The sequence below is a fragment of the Rhinatrema bivittatum genome, chromosome 4 (assembly GCF_901001135.1).
Source record: "Rhinatrema bivittatum chromosome 4, aRhiBiv1.1, whole genome shotgun sequence".
In the NCBI taxonomy this organism is placed as follows: Eukaryota; Metazoa; Chordata; class Amphibia; order Gymnophiona; family Rhinatrematidae; genus Rhinatrema; species Rhinatrema bivittatum.
The window spans coordinates 81,576,742-81,600,593 of NC_042618.1; the positions used below are offsets into that span (position 1 = coordinate 81,576,742).

At 52.9% G+C, this 23,852-nt stretch overlaps 1 protein-coding gene across 1 annotated transcript in view; it reads right to left on the reverse strand.

Moving 5' to 3' along the window:
- Window positions 1-23,024, reverse strand: part of GPATCH2L (G-patch domain containing 2 like) — a gene marked incomplete at its 5' end in the record, with an annotated part of 71,962 nt that extends 48,938 nt beyond the window's left edge. The window contains 2 exon segments of the mRNA XM_029598389.1: window positions 14,699-14,784; window positions 22,985-23,024. Of these exon segments, the coding sequence (XP_029454249.1) occupies window positions 14,699-14,784; window positions 22,985-23,024 (126 nt within the window).
- Window positions 23,025-23,852: the final 828 nt, after the last annotated feature.

Genomic DNA, 23,852 nt, shown 5'->3' on the forward strand with positions numbered 1-23,852 from the left:
CCCGCCTTCCTCACATATGCTGGCATGAGAGGGTCTCCCACTCTCCTCTCAGAGCCAAGACCACAGCACAGAGCCTGTAATGAGAGGGTCTCCCGCCTTCCTCACACAGCCTGGAATGAGAGGGTCTACCACCCTCCTCTCAGAGCCAAGACCACAGCACAGAGCCTGTAATGAGAGGGTCTCCTTCCATCCTCACACAGCCTGGAATGAGAGACTCTCCCGCTTTCCTCCCACAGCCTGGAATGAGAGGGTCTCCCACGCTGCTCACACAGCCTGGAATGAGAGGGTCTCCCACCCTCCGCTCAGAGCCAAGACCACAGCATGGAGCCCGGAATGAGAGGGTCTCCCGCCTTCCTCACACAGCCTGGAATGAGAGGGTCTCCCGCTTTCCTCACACAGCCTGGAATGAGAGGGTCTCCTGCCATCCTTATAAACCTGGAATGAGAGGGTCTCCTGCCATCCTTGTAAGCCTGGAATGAGAGGGTCTCCTGCCATCCTTGTAAGCCTGGAATGAGAGGGTCTCCCACCTTCCTCACACAGCCTGGAATGAGAGGGTCTCCCGCTTTCCTCACACAGCCTGGAATGAGAGGGTCTCCTGCCATCCTTATAAACCTGGAATGAGAGGGTCTCCTGCCATCCTTGTAAGCCTGGAATGAGAGGGTCTCCCACCTTCCTCCCACAGCCTGGAATGAGAGGGTCTCCTGCCATCCTTATAAACCTGGAATGAGAGGGTCTCCCGCCTTCCTCCCCACAGCCTGGAATGAGGGGGTCTCCTGCCATCCTTATAAGCCTGGAATGAGAGGGTCTCCCACCTTCCTCCCACAGCCTGGAATGAGGGGTTCTCCCACCTTCCTCCCACAGGCTGGAATGAGGGGTTCTCCCGCTTTCCTCACACAGCCTGGAATGAGAGGGTCTCCCACCCTCCTCTCAGAGCCAAGACCACAGCACAGAGCCTGGAATGAGAGGGGCTCCCGCCTTCCTCACACATGCTGGAATGAGAGGGTCTCCCACTCTCCTCTCAGAGCCAAGACCACAGCACAGAGCCTGTAATGAGAGGGTCTCCTTCCATCCTCACACAGCCTGGAATGAGAGGGTCTCCCACAGCCTGGAATGAGAGACTCTCCCGCTTTCCTCCCACAGCCTGGAATGAGAGGGTCTCCCACTCTCCTCTCACAGCCAAGACCACAGCACAGAGCCTGGAATGAGAGACTCTCCCGCTTTCGTCCCACAGCCTGGAATGAGAGGGTCTCCTGCCATCCTTATAAGCCTGGAATGAGAGGGTCTCCCACCTTCCTCCCACAGCCTGGAATAAGAGGGTCTCCCACAGCCTGGAATGACGGGGTCTCCCACTTTCCTCACACAGCCTGGAATGAGGGCCTCCCACCCTCCGCACACAGCCTGGAATGAGAGGGTCTCCCACCCTCCTCTCAGAGGCAAGACCACAGCACAGAGCCTGAAATGAGGTCACCCGCCATCCTTGTAAGCCTGGAATGAGAGGGTCTCCCGCCTTCCTGTAAGCTTGGAATGAGAGGGTCTCCCACCTTCCTCCCACAGCCTGGAATGAGAGGGTCTCCTGCCATCCTTATAAACCTGGAATGAGAGAGTCTCCTGCCATCCTTGTAAGCCTGGAATGAGAGACTCTCCCGCTTTCCTCCCACAGCCTGGAATGAGAGGGTCTCCCACTCTCCTCTCACAGCCACGACCACAGCACAGTGCCTGAAATGAGAGGGTCTCCCGCCTTCCTCTCACAGTCTGGAATGAGAGGGTCTCCCACTCTCCTCTCACAGCCACGACTACAGCACAGAGCCTGGAATGAGAGGATTTCCCGCCATCCTCAAACAGCCTGGAATGAGAGGGTCTCCCACCTTCCTCACAAAGCCTGGAATGAGAGGGTCTCCCACCCTCCTCTCAGAGCCAAGACCACAGCACAGAGCCTGGAATGAGGGGGTCTCCCGCCATCCTCACACAGCCTGGAATGAGAGGGTCTCCCACCCTCCTCAAACAGCCTGGAATGAGAGGGTCTCCCGCCTTTCCTCACACAGCCTGGAATGAGAGGGTCTCCCGCCCTCCTCACACAACCTGGAATGAGAGGGTCTCCCACCCTCCTCCCACAGCCTGGAAGGAGAGGGTCTCCCACCCTCCTCACACAGCCTGGAAGAAGAGGGTCTCCCACCCTCCTCTCAGAGCCAAGACCACAGCACAGAGCCTGAAATGAGAAGGTCTCCCGGCATCCTTGTAAGCCTGGAATGAGAGGGTCTCCCGCTTTCCTCACACAGCCTGGAATGAGAGGGTCTCCTGCCATCCTTACACAGCCTGGAATGAAAGGGTCTCCTGCCATCCTTGTAAGCCTGGAATGAAAGGGTCTCCTGCCATCCTTGTAAGCCTGGAATGAGAGTGTCTCCCGCCTTCCTCCCACAGCCTAGAATGAGAGGGTCTCCCACCTTCCTCCCACAGCCTAGAATGAGAGGGTCTCCCACCTTCCTCCCACAGCCTGGAATGAGAGACTCTCCCGCTTTCCTCCCACAGCCTGGAATGAGAGGGTCTCCTGCCATCCTTATAAGCCTGGAATGAGAGGGTCTCCCACCTTCCTTCCACAGCCTAGAATGAGAGGGTCTCCCACCTTCCTGCCGTAGCCTAGAATGAGAGGGTCTCCCGCTTTCCTCACACAGCCTAGAATGAGAGGGTCTCCCACCCTCCTCTCAGAGCCAAGACCACAGCACAGAGCCTGAAATGAGAAGATCTCCAACCATCCTTGTAAGCCTGGAATGAGAGGGTCTCCCGCCATCCTTGTAAGCTTGAGAGAGTCTCCCACCTTCCTCCCACAGCCTGGAATGAGAGGGTCTCCCGCCATCCTTGTAAGCCTGGAATGAGAGTGTCTCCCACCTTCCTCCCACAGCCTGGAATGAGAGGGTCTCCCGCTTTCCTCCCACAGCCTGGAATGAAAGGGTCTCCTGCCATCCTTAATCTGCCATCCTGCCAGTTAAACTGCCAGTTAAACTGCCATCCTGCCAGTTAAAGTGATTTTAACTTACACGTCGACGACCCCATTCGCTCTACCAATTGCGAAGCTTTCCTAACCGCCATGTCAGCTTTAGGCTTCAAACAAATTATAAACAAACCTACCCATAGAGCTGGCCACACCCTGGACCTTATATTTGTCAACTCAAACATATCTCACTCAACGCCACCCACATGCCAACCAGTCCCCTGGTCAGACCATACTTTAATATCTTCAGCCTTTTCGTTGGAACAAACAAGCAAAAAATGTGTCCCACTTCCAGAATTTATATACAGGAAATCCTGCACATCAGAGGAATTACACAATCATCTGGTCCCAGAACTCCCACTCATAGACATCACCTCAGCCAACTCAGCCCTTCACTCTTGGAACAAGATAACAGAAACAGCAGCAAACAAACTCTGTCCACTGGCAACAAAAAAACTCAAACAGAACACTTCCAAAAAACAACCTTGGTTTAACGAAGAACTTCAAAAACACAAACACTCCCTCCGACAGAAGGAAAGCAAATGGCGGAAATCACCAACACCGACCTCCCTCTCCGCTTACAAACTCGCTCTACACCAATACAAAAACGCCACATTAAAAACTAAAAGGGACTTCTTTGCACAGAAGATCCACCACATTATTTTCGATTCCAAAGCCCTATTTGCCTATGTATCTAACTTAACACAAACCATTACTCCTAACATCCCGGCAAACCTAGCACAAGAAAAAGCTGAGGAACTGGCCCTCTACTTTAGCAACAAAATCTCCAACCTGATAACACAGCTGAGACCCAATACTTCAGATCCATCAAACCTATACTTCCATCACAACAAAGACACTTCTCTACAATCCTTCGAACTACTCTCTACATCAGAGATACTCTCTGCATTGAAGAAAATGAAACCCTCATCACACCCATCAGACTACATCCCATCCAGACTTCTCCTGCTAATACCAGACACCATCTCTACCGCTCTGACAGACATCATTAACTGTTCACTAGCACAAGGAATCTATCCTGACGACCTGAAAATTGCATCCATCAAACCGCTCTTAAAAAAACCTAACTTAAACCCCAATGATCCCACCAATTTCCGTCCTATATCAAATCTCCCGTTCATAGCCAAGGTAATGGAAAAATTGGTTAACTCCAGACTATCAGACTACCTCGAAGAACATAAAATTCTGTTCCCGACCCAATATGGTTTCAGGAAATCTTTAAGTACAGAATCACTACTAATCTCCCTGACTGACTACCTTATCATGGGCCTGGACAAAGGTCAAGCTTACTTGCTAATCCTCCTGGACCTCTCAGCTGCCTTTGATATGGTTAACCACTCCATCTTACTAATTCAATTAGCAAATATTGGAATAACAGGAACAGCTCTATCGTGGTTCAAATCGTACTTAGGGAACAGAAAATACAAAGTTAAACTACACAACAAAGAATCTCAGCACTACGCTTCCTCTTCAGGAGTTCCACAGGGCTCCTCCCTCTCACCAACGCTCTTTAATATCTACCTGCTTCCTCTCTGCCAACTTCTAAACAAGTTAAACCTTAAACACTATCTATATGCAGATGACGTCCAGATAGTCATCCCCATCAAAGAATCCTATACTAAAACTCTTGAATTCTGGGATTCTTGTCTTCAAAAAATTGACGGACTCCTCTCCAACCTAAATCTAATACTAAACTCTTCAAAAAGCGAACTCCTCCTAATTTCCACCGAAAACAGTAATACAGACACAAATCCACCACCGAATTTACAAACCCCACAAGTAAGAAACCTAGGAGCTATCTTTGATAATAAGCTAAACCTTAAATCATTCATAAATCAAACTACTAAGGACTGTTTCTATAAACTCCAAGTCTTAAAAAGAATAAGACCACTGTTTCACTTTCAAGACTACAGATCAATTCTTCAATCAATAATATTCGCTAAACTAGATTACTGCAACTCTCTACTATTAGGTCTTCCCTCTTCTCACACTAAACCCCTTCAGATGGCTCAAAATACGGCTGCAAGAATATTAACAAACACCCGGAGAAGAGATCACATATCACCAATTCTCAAAGACTTACATTGGCTGCCAATTCACTACAGAATTATTTATAAGTCCATAACCATTATTTACAAAACCATACATCAACACTCTCAGCTCAACCTTCAAATTCCTCTCAAAAAATTAACTTCCAATAGACCAATCAGAGAGTCCTACAAAGAATCCTTACAAATTCCACATTCCAAAACCATGCGACACATAACAGCCAGAGACAGGGCTTTCTCCACCGCAGGACCATCACTGTGGAACTCCATCCCACCAGATTTGCGACAGGAACCCTGCCTCCCCACTTTCAGGAAAAGACTCAAAACATGGCTTTTTATGAAAGCATTTCCTGACTTAAACAAGAAAATTATTATTTACCTGCTAATTTTCGTTCCTGTAGTACCATGGATCAGTCCAGACAGTGGGTTATGTCCCCAATCCAGCAGATGGAGTCAGCACAAGCTTTGAGGGGGCGTATCCATATATACTACTACCCCCTCTGCAGGAGTTCAGTATCGAGTATATCAAAGCCCGAGTAGAAACCCCCGAAGGATCAAGTTTGTGGAAACAGATAATGAAAACAATTGTAACCGCAACAAGTAACTGCAAACATCCTACCAACTTGTAGGGAGCTGTGAAAAACAGCGAAAAGAAACAACTGTGAAGACACAGAACACTGCGAGCAAGAAGCAGCGCAGAGCTGAGCAGGATCAAGAACCCAAACGCGGTGGGCGTCTGGACTGATCCATGGTACTACAGGAACGAAAATTAGCAGGTAAATAATAATTTTCTTTTCCCTGTACGTACCTGGATCAGTCCAGACAGTGGGATGTACCCAAGCTTCCCTAAATCGGGTGGGGTCCTGCAAGGCCTGCTCGGAGAACCTGCTCGCCAAAGTGTCCAGAGACCGAAGAGGCGAGGTGCAGACGATAGTGCCTCGAGAACGTGTGTAACGATTTCCAGGTGGCTGCCCTACAAATTTCCTGCGAGGATACCGAGCGAACCTCCGCCCAGGAAGCCGCCTGAGAACGTGTAGAATGCGCTACGATTCCGGGTGGGGGAGTCCGACCCGCCCCAATGTAAGAAGCAGCAATGCCGGCCTTCAGCCATCTGGCAATGGTAGTCTTCGAGGCCTGAGACCCCTTCTTAGGACCGGCCCAGAGTACAAAGAGATGGTCAGAGGTTCGGAACTCATTTGTAGCCTCCAGATAGAGGCGCAGAGTGCGCTTGACATTCAAGAGACGGAGAGACTTCGGCTCTGAGGAAGAGAAGGACAGCAACTCCACCGTCTGGTTCACATGGAATGCAGAAACCACCTTCGGAAGGAAGGAGGGAACGGTGCGAAGCGAAACTCCAGAGTCGGAGAAACGGAGATAGGGCTCTCTACACAACAGAGCCTGCATCTCCGAGATGCGTCGAGCGGAACAGATGGTCACAAGAAATACAGTCTTGAGAGTGAGATCCTTTATCGTTGCGCTGCGCAGCGGCTCGAACGGTGGTCCCGACAGGGAGCAAAGCACAAGGTTAAGACTCCAGGAGGGACAAGGGTCCCGTAACGAAGGACGCATATGCTTGACACCCTTGAGAAAACGAGCAATGTCAGGATGCTGTAGAAGAGAGCCCCCATCGCTCAACAGCGAACCAAGGGCGGCCACCTGAACCCGTAGTGAATTATAGGTGAGCCCTTTTTCCACCCCCGCCTGTAGAAACTGAAGGATCTGAGGAACAGAAGCCTTAGCGGGTCTCGTGGCCTGGGTGGTACACCATAGCTCGAACACCTTCCAGACTCGAACATAGGCAGATGTCTTTCGTGCCCGCAATAGCGTGGATACTACCGCCTCCAGGTAGCCCCGACGCCGGAGGCGGCGCCTCTCAAAAGCCAGGCTGCAAGACAGAAGAATTCTGCCTGCTCGAAAAATACCGGGCCCTGATGTAGGAGCTGGGGGAGGTGCCCCAGCCTGATTGGCCTGTCGATCACCAGCTGTAGCAGGTCCGCAAACCAGGGTCGCCTGGGCCATTCTGGGGTGACGAAAACCACGGTCCCCTGATGGCTTTCTATTCTGCGGAGCATCCTGCCCACCAGGGGCCATGGTGGAAAAGAAAGATATGGCGGCCACGGGAGGACCAGGGCATCCACTCCCTCCGCGCTCTCTCCGGCGACTGAAGAAGCGTGGAGCCTTGGAGTTGAGAGCGGACGCCATCAGATCCAAGTGGGGGGCCCCCCACCGATGGACGAGAAGTTGCATTGCTTTGTCGGAGAGAGACCACTCTCCGGGTCCAGCAGTTGACGACTGAGGAAGTCCGCCTGGACGTTGTCCACACCGGCGACGTGCGAGGCCGCTAGCCGGACGAGATGACGCTCCGCCCATTGCATCAGCAGCGCCGCCTCGAGCGCGACCTGCGGGCTGCGCGTGCCTCCTTGTCGGTTGATGTAGACCACGGTGGTAGCGTTGTCCGATAGGATTCTGACTTCTCGGTTCCGAAGAAGCGGGAGGAAATGTCGCAGAGCTAGCCGGACCGCTCTGGTTTCCAGACGGTTGATTGACCACTTCGCCTCCACCGTGGACCACGTCCCCTGCGTGGCGCTTCGATCGCAGACTGCACCCCAGCCTGCTAGACTGGCATAGGTGGTCACCACCACCCAATTTGGCAGATCGAGGGACATGCCACGGGCCAGGTTCGGCGGATCCAACCACCAGCCCAGACTGTCCCTGGCATTCTGTGGGAGCGGGAGAATCATCTGATAGTCCTGCAATACTGGTTTCCAACGGGAGAAGAGCGCCCACTGTAAGGTCCTGAGGTGCGCGAAAGCCCAAGGTACAAGGTCGATGGTGGACCCCATCACTCCCAGGAGTTGCAGGTAGTCCCAGGAGGTGGGCTCTGGTAACGCAGAGAACCGTCGTGTGTGATCCCGCAAGGATTGAGCTTTGTCCTGGCGCAGAAAAACTTTGCCCAGTAGGGTGTCGAAAGTTGCCCCCAAAAAAACCCCAAGCGTTGCGAGGGCATGAGGGAGCTCTTGGAGAAGTTCACTACCCATCCCAGGGAATGTAGAAACCATACTACTCGAGTCACCGCTGAGGGTCCATGATCGAATGACTTCGCCCGGAGGAGCCAATCGTCCAGATAAGGATGAACCAGGATGCCCTCCTTCCGGAGAGCTGCCGCCACAACTACCATGATCTTGGTGAAGGTGTGCAGCGCCGGCGCCAATCCAAACGCGAGAGCCGTGAACTGAAAATGCTGGTCCAGAATTTTGAAACGAAGGAAACTGTGGTGGTCCGGGCGGATGGGAATGTGCAGGTAGGCCTCCGTTAAGTCCAGGGAGGCGAGGAACTCCCCCCGATGCACCGCCGCAATCACTGACCGGAGCGTTTCCATGCGGAACCGAACGACTCGAAGGGATTTGTTGACTTCCTTGAGGACTAGGATAGGCCGGAAGGAACCGTCCTTCTTTGGTACGACGAAATAGATGGAATAGTGGCCCGAGCCCACCTCTCCGAAGGGCACGGGCGCAGTAGCGCCTATCTCCCGGAGTCTGTCCAGAGTCAGCTGCACCGCTCCTCTCTTGAGGTCCGAGCCACAGGGGGAAAAGATGAACCTTCCCTGCGGGGGGCGGACAAATTCCAATGCGTAGCCGTGTTTTATGGTATCCAGGACCCACTGGTCCGAGGTGATCCGTGCCCACTCCGCTTAGAAATACGTTAGTCGGTCCCCAATCCTGGGGACAGGGGAGTGGGCGAGACTGGCATCATTGTGAAGACTTGGTATAGGGGTTCCCGGTTCCGGGAGTAGTGCGTGCGGGCCGATGCCCGCGGAAGGCGCGCAACCAGGGCTGAGACCTGGGGGCGGATGGCCGGGAGCCCGTCTGTCTGTAGCCCCTGTAGCGCCGTTGCGCTCTGGCTCTGGTCCGAGAAGAAGAAAACGCTCTGGATGGTCGAAACCTATCCTCCGGCAGCCGATGAACAGCGTTCTCCCCCAGGGACTTGATGATCTGGTCCAAATCCTCCCCGAAGAGGAACTTGCCCCTGAAGGGAAGAGAGCCCAGACTGGACTTAGAGGACGTATCAGACGCCCAATTGCGTAGCCACAGTAGTCGTCGTGCTGCCACTACCGAAACCATGGATCTTGTGAGGACCCGAAAAAGGTCGTACGAGGCGTCCGCCCCATACGCCACTGCGGCTTCTAGCCGATCTGCCTGGGCAGCCTCATCGGACGGCAGGTTCTGAGACGTGAGGAGTTGTTGCACCCAAAGGAGACTAGCCCGCTGGGCAAGCGAACTGCACATCACCGCCCGCATACCCAGAGCGGAGACCTCGAAAACCCGCTTAAGGAAAACTTCCAACTTACGATCCTGTGTGTCCCGCAACGCCGCACCTCCCGTCACTGGGATAGTCGTCCTCTTCGTGACCGCCGACACTGCGGAGTCCACCTTTGGGACCTTGATGAGGTCCAGAAAATCTTCGGGGAGCGGGTACAGCTTTTCCATAGCCCGGCTGCTCTTCAGGGAGGCCTCCGGGGTGTCCCATTCCCTGGTGAGAAGTTGTAAAAACGAGTCATGAATGGGAAAAGCCCGAGCCCTCGGCCGGAGTGCCGCCAGGACAGGATCTCCCTTCCTTGAAGAAGTGATGACAGCGGGAGCTACTGGGGCAGGCGGGTCTGGTGGCGGATCCAAATCTAATTCTTGGATGATCTGCGGGATGAGGTCGTCCAGCTCTTCCCTCTGGAAGAGGCGTAGGGTATGCGGATCATCCCCCTCCTGTGTGCCGTCCCCTTGTCCCCCGTCCGGGAGGTCAAGTCCATGTCCCGCTGGGTCTGGCACCGCCCCCACTGCCGCGGGCGTGGATCGGACCCGGGTAGGAAGGCGGGAGGCCCCCCACTCCCGGAGGGTCGGGGGGGGGGCCGGCGTCGAGGGCGACATCCGAGGGATCTTAGGAGGGGGGGGGGGGTCCCACAGGTGCTTCCAGCCCCTGCAGATAAGCGGTATGCATGAGCAGGATAAACTCCGGAGAGAACCCCGGCCTGCTCGGGTGCGCTTCGGGGGCGGCGTGGTTCCTGCTCCCTGGCTCTGGGTGCTTGGTTCCTGCACCAAAATCGGGGGAACACCCCCGCTGGTAGAGTCCTCCAGGGATCCGTTCCCCCTCGTGGCCTGCGCCTCAGGGCGCTCAGAATGTAAAATGGCCGCCGTTCCCGCCAAAAATGGCGGAGTGGCCGGCCCGCACCGCCCGGGCAAAAAAGAGAAATCAGTCAGGGACTGTGAGGTACCTTCCCCCCCGGGAAGGCATCGTGCACAGATGCCCTCCCGGGAAATCCGGGACCCCGGGTCTCCGCAGGCCGCACAGCGGGACGGCCGCGGCATCGGGATCGCTGCAGGAGAAAAGAAAAAGCCACGGGGGGGGGGGGGGGGGGGGGGGGGGGGCCACGCGCACAAAGGCGCCGCTGCGGGGGGGCCCGGTCGGCCCGCACTGCCCGCTGTCTGAAAATAGAGGAGGGTGCCGCGGGGGGGGCCTTCCTGGCCACACGACCCGCCCCAGACATCTTTCCCTAAATGGCTCAGCAGCCCATGAGGAGCTGTAAAATGGCCGCGGCTTGAGGGAGTAAAGAGCGAAGAGGCCGGCTCCACCGGCTTTCGCGGGCACCGGGGGCTGAGCTGTAAAGGAAAAAACTACAAAGGAAAAACAAACTTACCCCTGGCTGCAACGAGAAATAAACAGCAAGGCCGCAGAGAAGAGACAAGGAAGATAAGCCACTCCCCAGGAGTTGAAAGAACTCTGCCTTTTTTTTTTTTTTTTTTTTTTTTTTAAACTTAATACAAACTTGATACAAACTTGATCCACAGAAAAAAGACAACAACAAGCCATAATCAAGCAAGAAAGTGAAGGAAAAGGAGGGGAAGCCTGATTCCCCTACTCGCATCTGCTGGAGTCAGAAGATACTGAACTCCTGCAGAGGGGGTAGTAGTATATATGGATACGCCCCCTCAAAGCTTGTGCTGACTCCATCTGCTGGATTGGGGACATAACCCACTGTCTGGACTGATCCAGGTACGTACAGGGAATGAACCTTAATCAGTCTTTGACTAATCACTAACTCCACAGCATTAGGGCAATTCGTTATTACCTCAAATGCATTGATAGGCATATATTTATTTATTTATTTATTTTTAATTTTTATATACCGAGGTTCTTATAGAGACTATAAATCACTCCGGTTTACATATAACGATAAACTGCCCAACATAGATAAGGGGGCTTTACATAGAACAGTGGTACATATAGAACATTATAACTGGATGACAATTTAACATAATGATAATAAATAATATAGAATAGTTTTACTGGTAATTAATAAAATTATGTAATATAAACTATATAATTTAAATATTTAACTTGGATATAGTGACATATTAACCATGCCAAATATAAATAATAAGATAAAATGAATTTTGAACTTAGAAATTGTAGTCCAGTTGCGGAAGAAAATATAAATAAGATTAATTTTTAGAACTCAAAGATACGATATGATACATATATGTATCATATGTATCTAGTTAAATACCCCTGCTTCTTTTCTCTACTCCTAGTTATATTACTACCTTGTTTTATTGTAACTGCAACCCTTAACTTTCACTTGTATATTGTTACTATTACTACTACCTTTTTAATTTATGTTATTTATTGTTATTTATGACCTCTTGTTACCTTTTCACTTGATAATTGTAAACCGACATGATGCGATACCCATCGCGAATGCCGGTATAGAAAAACTTAAAATAAATAAATAAATAAATAAATCCTTATAAGCTTGGAATGAGTGTCTCCCACCTTCCTCCCACAGCCTGGAATGAGAGGGTCTCCCGCTTTCCTCACACAGCCTGGAATGAAAGGGTCTCCTGCCATCCTTATAAGCTTGGAATGAGTGTCTCCCACCTTCCTCCCACAGCCTGGAATGAGAGGGTCTCCCGCTTTCCTCACACAGCCTGGAATGAGAGGGTCTCCTGCCATCCTTGTAAGCCTGGAATGAGTGTGTCTCCCACCTTCCTCCCAAAGCCTGGAATGAGAGAGTCTCCCGCTTTCCTCACACAGCCTGGAATGAGAGGGTCTCCTGCCATCCTTATAAGCCTGGAATGAAAGGGTCTCCCACTTTCCTCACAGAGCCTGGAATGAGAGAGTCTCCCGCTTTCCTCACACAGCCTGGAATGAGAGGGTCTCCTGCCATCCTTATAAGCCTGGAATGAAAGGGTCTCCCACTTTCCTCACAGAGCCTGGAATAAGAGGGTCTCCCGCCATCCTTATACGCCTGGACTAAGAGGATCACTGACCCGCCTCACAGAGCCAACAACACAGCACAGAGCCTGGAATAAGAGGGTCTCCCAGACTCCTCAGAAGCCAGCGACACCTGACAAAGCCTAGCATAATGGGGGATTAACCCTTTTCGGAGAACCAGAAAATGGGACGGTGCCTGGAATAAGAGTCTCCCACGCTCCTCACAGAACCAGCAACACAGAATGAGGACTGGAATAAGAGGGTCTCCTACATGCCTCAGGAACCAGCACAAGGAGGCACAGCCTGGAACAAGAGGGTCTCTCCCACCACCCTTACAGAGGCAGCAACACAGGACAGATCCTGAGGGTCTCCCCACCTTCCTCATGGAGCCTGGAATAAGGAGGTCTGTCACCCTTCTCATGGAGCTAAAGACACAAGTAGCAGCCTGAACTGAAAGGGTCTCCCACGCTCTTCCCTGAGTTGTAACATGGGACAGAGACTGTAATAGGAGCATTATCCATCAATCTTACGGGGAACATGACTTAGAGAACACCTTTCCAGAGCAGGTGGTAGAAACGAAAATCAGTAATGGACTTAAAGGGGCTCCTTTGTTGTTACCTGATTGTGTGGTGTGTGGAAACAGGTGGGTTACCTGGCTGTGCAGTGTTGGATTGTGCAGTGTGGGGAGACAGGTGGGTTACCTGGCTGTGCAGTGTGGAGTGCAGGAGGGTTATTGGATTAGAAATGAGGGGACAGGTGGGTTACCTGGCTGTGCAGTGTGGAGTGCAGGAGTGTTATTGGATTACAAATGAGGGGGACAGGTGGGTTACCTGGCTGTGCAGTGTGGAGTGCAGGAGGGTTATTGGATTACAAATGAGGGGACAGGTGGGTTACCTGGCGGTGCACTGTGGAGTGCAGGAGGGTTATTGGATAAGGAATGAGGGGACAGGTGGGTTACCTGGCTGTGCAGTGTGGAGTGCAGGAGGGTTATTGGATAAGGAATGAGGGGGACAGGTGGGTTACCTGGCTGTGCAGTGTGGAGTGCAGAAGGGTTATTGGATAAGGAATGAGGGGGACAGGTGGGTTACCTGGCTGTGCAGTGTGGAGTGCAGGAGGGTTATTGGATAAGGAATGAGGGGGACAGGTGGGTTACCTGGCTGTGCAGTGTGGAGTGCAGGAGGGTTATTGGATAAGGAATGAGGGGGACAGGTGGGTTACCTGGCTGTGCAGTGTGGAGTGCAGGAGGGTTATTGGATAAGGAATGAGGGGGGACAGGTGGGTTACCTGGCTGTGCAGTGTGGAGTGCAGGAGGGTTATTGGATTACAAATGAGGGGGACAGGTGGGTTACCTGGCTGTGCAGTGTGGAGTGCAGGAGGGTTATTGGATAAGGAATGAGGGGGACAGGTGGGTTACCTGGCTGTGCAGTGTGGAGTGCAGGAGGGTTATTGGATAAGGAATGAGGGGGACAGGTGGGTTACCTGGCTGTGCAGTGTGGAGTGCAGGAGGGTTATTGGATTGTGCAGTGTGGGGAGACAGGTGGGTTACCTGGCTGTGCAGTGTGGAGTGTAGGAGGATTATTGGATTGTGCAGAGTGGGGAGACAGGTGGGTTACCTGGCTGTGCAGTGTGGAGTGTAGGAGGATTATTGGATTGTGCAGTGTGGGGAGACAGGTGGGTTACCTGGCTGTGCAGTGTGGAGTGTAGGAGGATTATTGGATTGTGCAGTGTGGAGTGTAGGAGGGTTATTGGATTGTGCAGTGTGGGGAGACAGGTGGGTTACCTGGCTGTGCAGTGTGGAGTGTAGGAGGATTATTGGATTGTGCAGTGTGGGGAGACAGGTGGGTTTACCTGGCTGTGCAGTGTGGAGTGTAGGAGGATTATTGGATTGTGCAGTGTGGAGTGTAGGAGGGTTATTGGATTGTGCAGTGTGGGGAGACAGGTGGGTTACCTGGCTGTGCAGTGTGGAGTGTAGGAGGGTTATTGGATAAGGAATGAGGGGGACAGGTGGGTTACCTGGCTGTGCAGTGTGGAGTGTAGGAGGATTATTGGATTGTGCAGTGTGGGGAGACAGGTGGGTTACCTGGCTGTGCAGTGTGGAGTGTAGGAGGATTATTGGATTGTGCAGTGTGGGGAGACAGGTGGGTTACCTGGCTGTGCAGTGTGGAGTGTAGGAGGATTATTGGATTGTGCAGTGTGGGGAGACAGGTGGGTTACCTGGCTGTGCAGTGTGGAGTGTAGGAGGATTATTGGATTGTGCAGTGAGGGGAGACAGGTGGGTTATCTGGCTGTGCAGTGTGAGTGTAGGAGGATTATTGGATTGTGCAGTGTGGAGTGTAGGAGGATTATTGGATTGTGCAGTGTGGGGAGACAGGTGGGTTACCTGGCTGTGCAGTGTGCTGGAAAACACCTTCGATGTGAAGAATCCGCAAGAACATCCAGCGAGTACAGCGGTGATAAAGGGTTAAACTGTATTTAAGAAAAAAAGAAAAAAGTTACTCTGATAAAGGCAGATTGAAACAAATGGGATATATCTTTCCTACACTTCCATCAATTTCCATCAGATTTTTCCTTCATTACCTCACCCACATTTTGACAATCACTGGGATTTATTTTTTGTTTGTAACTTTGATATTTCTCAGATACTACTGAAAGTCACCCAGGGAGGGTTACAACTAAACAATTATAATACAGCTAAAACCAAAAGAAGTACAAAGAAATAACCCCCACCCAACCTCACCACTGATCGAGTGCTCCATCAAAAAGGTATCACTCCAGCCTAATCTGCAATAGGAAACAAATAGGTCCGATTCCTGATACAGGATATCCTTTCAGTTTGGGTCTGTCTCCATCTGCTGGGCAGGAGGCTCAACCCACGGTCTGGACTGATCAGGGTACGTACAGGGAACCTACACATTGCATTATAGGACTCTGCCTGTGGGACATAAATATTCCCTCTTCCCTCCAGAACTCTCACCTCCTGCAACCCTGACCAAGCACTGCCAATACTTATCTGCATCTGCCTTCAGGAACCGGGCCTACAAACCACTCTAAGAGCCCCTAATCCAAAATCCCAGCCCCAGCTCAGGGGAGCAGAAAACAGGTGCCAGATGAGAACCATCAGGGTTCATGTGAAGAGAGGGCCAAACACAGAGAAAAGCCAAAGAAAGAGGAACAGGGGAGCCAAAAACGCTCCAGATTTTACCTAAATAATCCTAGATTATACATACATGCTGGTCTGACGCTGTTTGTGGGAGCTGCACTGTGAGGCCACCGTACATCTCGAATTTTAAATTTACTGCAAAATATTCTACAAGAAACAGCTGGAAGGGTCTTCTGTGCAATTAAGCATCCCCTGGCCAGTTTCAACCGCCAGTAAAACAATTTAAATTCTTTGATAACATCATTCAACCAATTGCCTTATATGGGAGCAAGGTCTGGGACCCCAAAGTATAGAGAACTGGAGAGAAGTCCAGCAGAAAGCCTGCACCCCACATCCACAGAAACTCCCCCAATCATGAATGCAGAACAGATCTAGGATGCTTACCCTTACTATTCATTATACAGAAAAAAAATATTTAAAATGCAAGTGTCCTCTCAATAACAGTGACACAAACTCCCTCCACCACTCAGGTGCTCTGTGACACAACACAAAAATCTTGGGAAAAAACACACAGCACCTATGCAGAAAAAGGAAAATTAGTTCTTACCTGATAATTTTCGTTCCTGTAGTACCACGGATCAGTCCAGACACCTGGGTTGTGACTCCGCACCAGCAGGTGGAGACAGAGTAAAACTTGTCGGCTCCCTACATATAGTAAGGTGCCACCCACAGCCCCTCAGTCGCACGTAATGTCAAAGCCAGATAAAGCCAAAAACTAGCTAACTAGAAAAAAACCCCAAACATGAGGCCAATTCACAACAGCCCCTTGAGCTGGAGCCGAAAACCTTCAGAACCATGAACACAACGTGCAAACTGCAAACTACAATGGCCAAATAAGCAACCAAGCAGACTCTCACTCTTTCTTCAGACCTAAACTACAAGACACAGACGGGCGGGAGCCTGGACTGATCCTTGGTACTACAGGAACGAAAATTATCAGGTAAGAACTAATTTTCCTTTCCCTGTACGTACCCGGATCAGTCCAGGACACCTGGGATGTACCAGAGCCAATTTACCCAGGGTGGGAAGCAGAGAGTCCCGCTCGGAGAACACTCGCCCCAAAACCCTGAGCCTCAGCCGCCTGGACATCCAGCCTGTAATGTCTCGTGAAAGTGTGCAACGATTTCCACGTTGCCGCCCTGCAGATCTCCTGTGTGGACACACTAGAAACCTCGGCCCAAGACGTGGCCTGCGCCCGCGTCGAATGGGCACGAAGCTCCCTGGGTGCCAACTTGCCCTGCAAAAGATACGCCGAACCAATCGCCTCCTTGAGCCAACGCGCAATCGTGGCCCGTGAAGCCGCCGATCCTCTACGAGCCCCCGACCAGAGGACAAACAAGTGATCGGAAACCCGGAAAGGATTCGTAACTTCCAGATAACGAAGTAGAATCCTACGGACATCAAGTTTCCTCAGTTCCCTCGATCCCCTGGCCTGAGGATCCATGGCCAAAAACCCCGGAAGATCAACTGACTGATTTAAGTGAAAGGACGACACCACCTTGGGTAAAAAGGAGGGGACAGTCCGCAGAGACACACCTGTCTCTGTAAAACGCAAAAACGGTTCTCTACAAGAAAGAGCTTGTAACTCCGAGACCCGACGCGCAGACGTAATAGCGACCAAGAACACTGTTTTCAATGTTAAATCCTTCAACGTCGCACGCTTGACCGGTTCAAAAGGCGACCCACAAAGAGCCGAAAGCACGCAGTTTAAGTTCCAGGAGGGACATGGATTCCGGACCGGCGGACGGAGATGCTTTGCCCCCCGCAGAAACCGCGTCACATCTGGATGGCCCGCCAAGGACACTCCCCGGACCTTCTCCACGAAGGCAGCCAAGGGCCGCCACTTGAACCTTCAGGGTACTCCAGGACAGTCCCTTCGAGAGTCCCTCTTGAAGGAAAGAGAGAATCTCCGGCACCTCCGGCCGAATGGGGTTCACCTCGTGTGCACTACACCAGTCCTCAAAGACCGTCCAGACCCTCATGTAGGTCAAAGACGTGGACTGTTTTCTAGCCCTCAACAACGTGGTGATCACTGCCTCGGAGTACCCCTTGGATCTCAGGCGCGCCCTCTCAAAAGCCAAGCCGCGAGACAGAAGTGATCCGCGTCCTCCAAACAAACGGGACCTTGCCGCAGAATGGTTGCGTCGCCCCGCAAACGGAGCGGAGATTCCACCGCCAGCCGCAGTAGATCCGCGAACCACGGACGTCGTGGCCACTCCGGCGCCACCAATATCACCGCCGCCGGATGTAGCTCGATCCGTCGGAGCACCTTGCCTATCAGAGGCCACGGGGGAAACACGTAGAGCAGCACGTCCGTGGGTCAAGGAAGCACGAGTGCATCAACCCCTTCCGCACCCCGCTCCCTCAAACGGCTGAAGAACCTCGGAGCCTTTGCGTTTTGCGCGGTGGCCATCAGATCCAGACGTGGCTGACCCCACCTGGCACAGATGAGACGATATGCTACCTCCGGGAGCTCCCACTCCCCTGGATCCAGCCGGTGCCGGCTGAGGAAGTCCGCTTGTACGTTGTCGACGCCGGCGATGTGTGACGCCGCAATGCTGCTGAGGTGCCGTTCCGCCCAGCACATCAACTGAGCCACTTCCTCCGCCACTTGCTGACTCCTTGTCCCGCCTTGACGGTTGATATAGGCTACCGTGGTGGCGTTGTCCGACAGGACTCGTACCGCCTGGCCCCGTATCCACGGCAGAAAAGCTTGCAACGCCAGCGCCACCGCCTTGGTCTCCAACCGATTGATGGACCACTGCGATTGCTGGGCTGACCACAGACCCTGCACCGAGCGCCCCCCCACAGACCGCTCCCCAACCCGAGAGACTGGCATCCGTCGTGACCACCGTCCAGTTGGGCAGGATCAGAGAAACGCCGCACGTCAGATGGTTGGGGCAGAGCCACCACTGCAGGCTGGCCCTGGCGCGGTCCGTGAGGGGCAACGGGCGCAGGAACTCCTCCGAGACCGGCCTCCAGCGGGAAAGTAACGCTGATTGTAACGGTCGCAGATGAGCAAAAGCCCAAGGCACCAAGGCGAGTGTCGACGCCATGGAACCCAAGACCATCAGGTAATCGCGGACCAAAGGGCATCGTAGGGCTAGCAAACGCCTCACCTGTCCCTGGAGCTTGAGGACCCTGTCCTGAGTCAGGGATACCGTGGCCTCCTTGGTGTCGAACAAGGCCCCCAGATATTCCAACGTCTGGGTGGGCTGAAGGTGACTCTTGGCTAGATTGACCACCCAACCAAGCGACCGCAGGAGCTGCAGAACCCTGGCCACCGCTTGTCGACACTCCATCTCGGATTTTGCCCGAATGAGCCAATCGTCCAGGTAAGGGTGAACGAAGAGCCCTTCCCGTCGGAGCTGAGCAGCCACCACCACCATAACCTTGGTGAAGGTGCGTGGAGCCGTGGCTAGACCGAAGGGAAGAGCCCTGAACTGGAAATGCTTGCCCAGGATGCAAAAACGCAGGTACTGATGATAGGCTGGCTGGATCCCTATATGGAGATACGCCTCCGTCAGATCCAGGGACGCTAGGAACTCGCCCGGGCGAACTGCCGCCACTACCGAGCGAATTGTTTCCATCTTGAACCGGGGAACACGAAGGCACCGGTTTACTCCCTTTAGATCGAGGATCGGACGATACGCTCCGTCCTTTGGAACCACGAAATAAATGGAGTACCCTTCCCATGCCCCGTTGCGTCGTCGGAACGGTAGTGATGGCGCCCAGCGCCTCCAGACGCTGGAGGGTTGCCCGTACGGCGGCCTTTTTGGCTACGGCCTTGCAGGGGGAGACGAGAAACTTGTCCCAGGGGAGACGTGCAAATTCTAACGCGTAACCGTGTCTTATCACGTCTAACACCACTGGTCCGAAGTGATTTTGGTCCATTCCTCGTAAAAAGCTCGAGGCGCGCTCCCACCAGTGGCACGGCCTCCTGAGCCCTCGCCGAGAAACGAACCAATTGCGTCTCATTGGGCCGACTTGGTCCCGGCTCCCGCCGAGGATCCCCCTGACCTGTTGAATCTCTTCCCCCGAAAGGACTGAGGCCAGGTCAAAGCTCTGGCAGCGCCTCCTCTGAAGGATTGACCTGCCCCAGCTGACCTCTGCGGCCTCTGGCGACGGTTTCGAAAACGGTTCCGTGCAGAGAAATTGGGTCTAGGACGTGGCCTGTCCTCCGGTAGCTTAAAAGCCTTGTTCTCACTCAGGAACTGCATGATATCATCCAGCTGCTTTCCAAACAGCAACTTTCCCTTAAAAGGCAAGGCGCCTAGATGAGCCTTAGACGTACCGTCCGCCGCCCAGTTTCGGAGCCAGAGAAGACGGTGCGCTGAAACCGCCGACACCATGGCCCGGGCCGAGGTGCGTAGCAAATCGTGCATGGCATCAGCGCTGTAAGCGATTACCGCCTCCAGAAGGTCCGCCTGAGCAGCCTCCCCTTCTGAGAGACCCGCATTCGCTTGCAAGGTCTGGGCCCAGCGGAGCCCAGCCCGCAACGCAAAATTGCTGCAAATAGCTGCCCTGGCTCCCTGACACCTCGAAAACTTTCTTGAGCTGCACCTCCAGCTTCCGATCCTGTACATCCCGCAGCGCCGTAGCGCCTGTGACAGGAATGGTCGACCTTTTGGTGACCGCCGACACGGCGGCATCCACGCGCAGAGAAGCCGCAAGAGCTCCAACGCATCCTCCGGCAGAGGATACAGCTTATCCATGGCCTTACTTACCTTGAGGCCCAGCTCCGGGGTGTCCCATTCTCGGAAAAGAATGTCGGACGCAGAAAAATGGAACGGGAACGCCACCGTAGGGCCCGCGAGCCCCAGAAGCACCGGATCCATCCTAGGCCCTTGGCGGGTTTCCACCGGTGGGGCCTCCACTCCAATTTCATCGAGGATCGCCGGAATGAGAGGGGAAAGCTCCTCCCTCTTAAGAGGCGGACGACCTTGGGGTCGTCCCCATCCCCCGTCAGCGCGCCCTTGCCCGCGCCCGGCTGCGCTGGACCTTGATCATCGGGCCCCTCGGGCCCTCCAGGCGCCCCCGAGACTGAACGCTCCTCCTCCGAGGAAGTGAACTCCGAATCCGCGTCCTGGGGCGCTCCTCGCGCCGGACGCTTGTCCTTCGGGGGCACCGATATGTCCCTAGGGCGGGCCGGCCTCTTACGGGAGCGAGAACGTCCCTCTGCCACTCCTGGCACCTTCCCGTGCCTGCGCCGCTCCTTTTGATACTTCGCTAGTTTCTTTAACAAAAAACTAAAATCCTCCGAAAAAGACTCTTCCGAGTCAGAGTGCCCCCCCTCCGAACCCCAATCAGCCGAATCGGGGATACCCTGAGGCGCCTCCGCCGAGGCCCGAAGCTAGGGAGAGAGAGGAGGAGGCAGGGCGCCATGATCCAAGGCCCTCCTAGTCGCCTCGTGGACCGTCGACAAAATGGCCGCCGTTCCCGCGCTAAGCGGGAACGGATCCGGCCCTCCCTCCTGAGCTGAAGTAACGCGCGGCGGCGAACGGGACGCCCGGGTCCAACCCCCCCGATCGCCCCCGGACGGTCCCTCGCCTCCGGCGAGGCAGGCAGAGCACATCCCGTCCCGCGATACTCGCGTGCGCGCAGAGCCGCACGCGCGGCAGGCAGACCCCACGGGCATCTCGGCCGGCACTAAACTACCAGAGAAAACACAAGAAAAACGCCCCTGAACACACCGTCGCGCGGGAGGAGAGAGAGAGAGAGCCGGCGCAGAAAAATAAATAAACGTCCTTTTTTTTTTTTTTTTTTTTTACTTTATCCGCTGTCCACGGTCCTGAAGGCCTCCGGGCTCCCCGGTGTCACCCCCTAACGCTGCTGCCAGAGGGGCCGGGTCCTCGACCCCAGCAGCGGCCTCTACCAGGGGAGGATGACCCCCTTAGGATCTGCAACCCCCCGGGAGGCACCTCCAACCGGAGCTTCAGGCAAATTTCTTCTTCTTTCTTTGTTTTTTGTTTTTTTTTTTATAATAAAGAGAATCCTCTGTATCTTCCTATGTTTTTCTTTTTTTTTTTCTATCTATTCCCTGACTAGCTAATCGAACCCCAGGGATCCCAGAGACTGTGGGTGGACCTGCCCCAACTGCTGGAGACAGAGAAAGACTGAGGGGCTGTGGGTGGCACCTTACTATATGTAGGGAGCCGACAAGTTTTATTCTGTCTCCACCTGCTGGTGCGGAGTCACAACCCAGGTGTCTGGACTGATCTGGGTACGTACAGGGAACTAACAGTGTCAGATCGGCACTAACTCTGAGAACACAAACAGAAACAATGCTACCTATTAAAAAGCAACACAATATTACATCATGCCCTAGAGCCTCAATGCACCTCCTGTGAGGGAAAACAGAAGCAGTTTTAACTGCTACAGAGAAAAGACTCAGAAGCTACAAGCTAACAGAATACCACACTATGGTCACACAGGCAGAACACAGCATACCCTCACCCGTACAGAATAACGGATCACACATTAGAAACTGAACTGGAAACCTCAAGAATCCAGACCCTGTATGCAGTGCAACACTGGAGAAATAGAAATAGCAGTGCATTTCTTCCTGTGCTGTGCAAAATACAAAGAGATCACAGATGCTACTTTCCCAAAGCTCAGTGAGAAAATCCAAGACTTCCCACAAAAGGAGGAGCAGTAAAAAAAAAAAAGTCTGCCTAATCCAGGGGGAAAGAAGAGAGACAGCGGCGAGAGCAGCAGGAAGATCTGTGGGAACCTGCCAGCGGGCCAGAAATGAAAGCTGAGCAAGGGCGCCAGGGCTTGGGAGCGGCCTGGTTATTTCTCTCCTTTTCTCACATTGGAGTACATCTCAGGTGCATTTTATTTATTTTACAAAATGTCCCGCTAATCCACTGAACTTAGCGGGTAACAGGCGAACATACATAATAAACAGCCTAATACTAATAATCAACCTCAGACACAGTACAGGGAGCTGAGCAAAGCCTTTCCGTATAACATGCGGCACTGTGTGCATAACACGGCCTCCTGTGTTTACTGGCGATTTTCAGGCATTAAAAAAGGGGCACTCCAGAGCTGCTCAAAATGTTTTGCAAAACCAGAATGTTCACAGCTATGAGGGTAAGTTTCAAAGGCTTTTCCAGGGGTAGGAGTGGGGTTTCTGAAAGTGAACAGAAGAACGCTCACAGCTCCCTGCATGTGGGGACTGAAACATCTCGTGTACGGAGGAGGTCCTGGGAACACTGGGAGAGCGGGGGGCCTGACTCTCCTGCTGCCTTGCTTGCAATAGGTGTAGGTGCAGCACATCTTTCTATTAAAAGCGGCACCAGAGCCCGGGAACCGTCTTTACTTGTCTTCTGTACGGTTCCTACTTTGTGCATTACTCTGGCAACAGATGTCGAGAGTGTCAGGCCAAGAGAGGTTTCTGAATGTAATTGGAGGGGGCAGGCTGAGAGAGAAGTCACAGTGAGGGGGAGCAGCAATCTACATCTCTGCATGAGGAAAGACCAGAGAGAGAACAAGCCAACTTACCTGGCTCCAGTCTCGTCTCCCTGCCGATGGCAACCAGAAACTAGAGAGAAGAAAAACGGAAGGGAAGAGAGGTACAGAGAGGTACAGAGAACAGGGAGAAATGGGAAGAACAGGACACGGAAAAGGAGGAAAGATGGGAGGAACAGGAAACAGAAGAGCAGAGAGAGTCAGAAATGAGAGGGGAGGGAGAGAAGACAGGAAAGATGGGAGGAACAGGAAACAGAAGAGCAGAGAGTCAGGGACAGAGGAGAAATAAATAGGGCAGATGAGGGAAAGCAGAGGAGAAAGTGGAAATGGAAGGAAAAGAGGACAAAAGATAATGAGGGACAAGGCAGTGGGGAGTGAGGGTCCAGCAGGCAGAGAGGAGAGAAACAGAGCAGATGAAGGGAACATGGAGCCAAAACATGGTTGGAGGTGAGAAGGAGTGAGGGACAGGTGGACGAGGTTAACAAGGATTAAAAAAATGAGAGACAGAGAAGGGAAAAATGGGAAACAAAAATGAAAAGAAGAGAAATCAATGAAATACATAAAGAGAAGAGAGGAACGACAGAACAAAGAGAAAGCCAAGGAAAGAAGAAAACGAGAAAGGGGAGAAAAAGAGAGAGCAGACATTAAACATCTGCACAGTTTGAACTAAAAAAGCGATAGCCTGAAGAAAGGTCATGTCATCCATCACCACCACTGCATGAGGTCATAAAAAATCTTCAGAACTGTGTGATGTCATCCACAGGCACTCAGAATGAGATCACCACCACTGTATGAGGTCATAAAAATCATTCAGACTGTGTGATGTCATCCCCAAAAGGGCCTCTCAGAATGAGATAAAAGCAAGTTGCTTAACTGTAAATGGGGTTCCGTAGATAGCAGT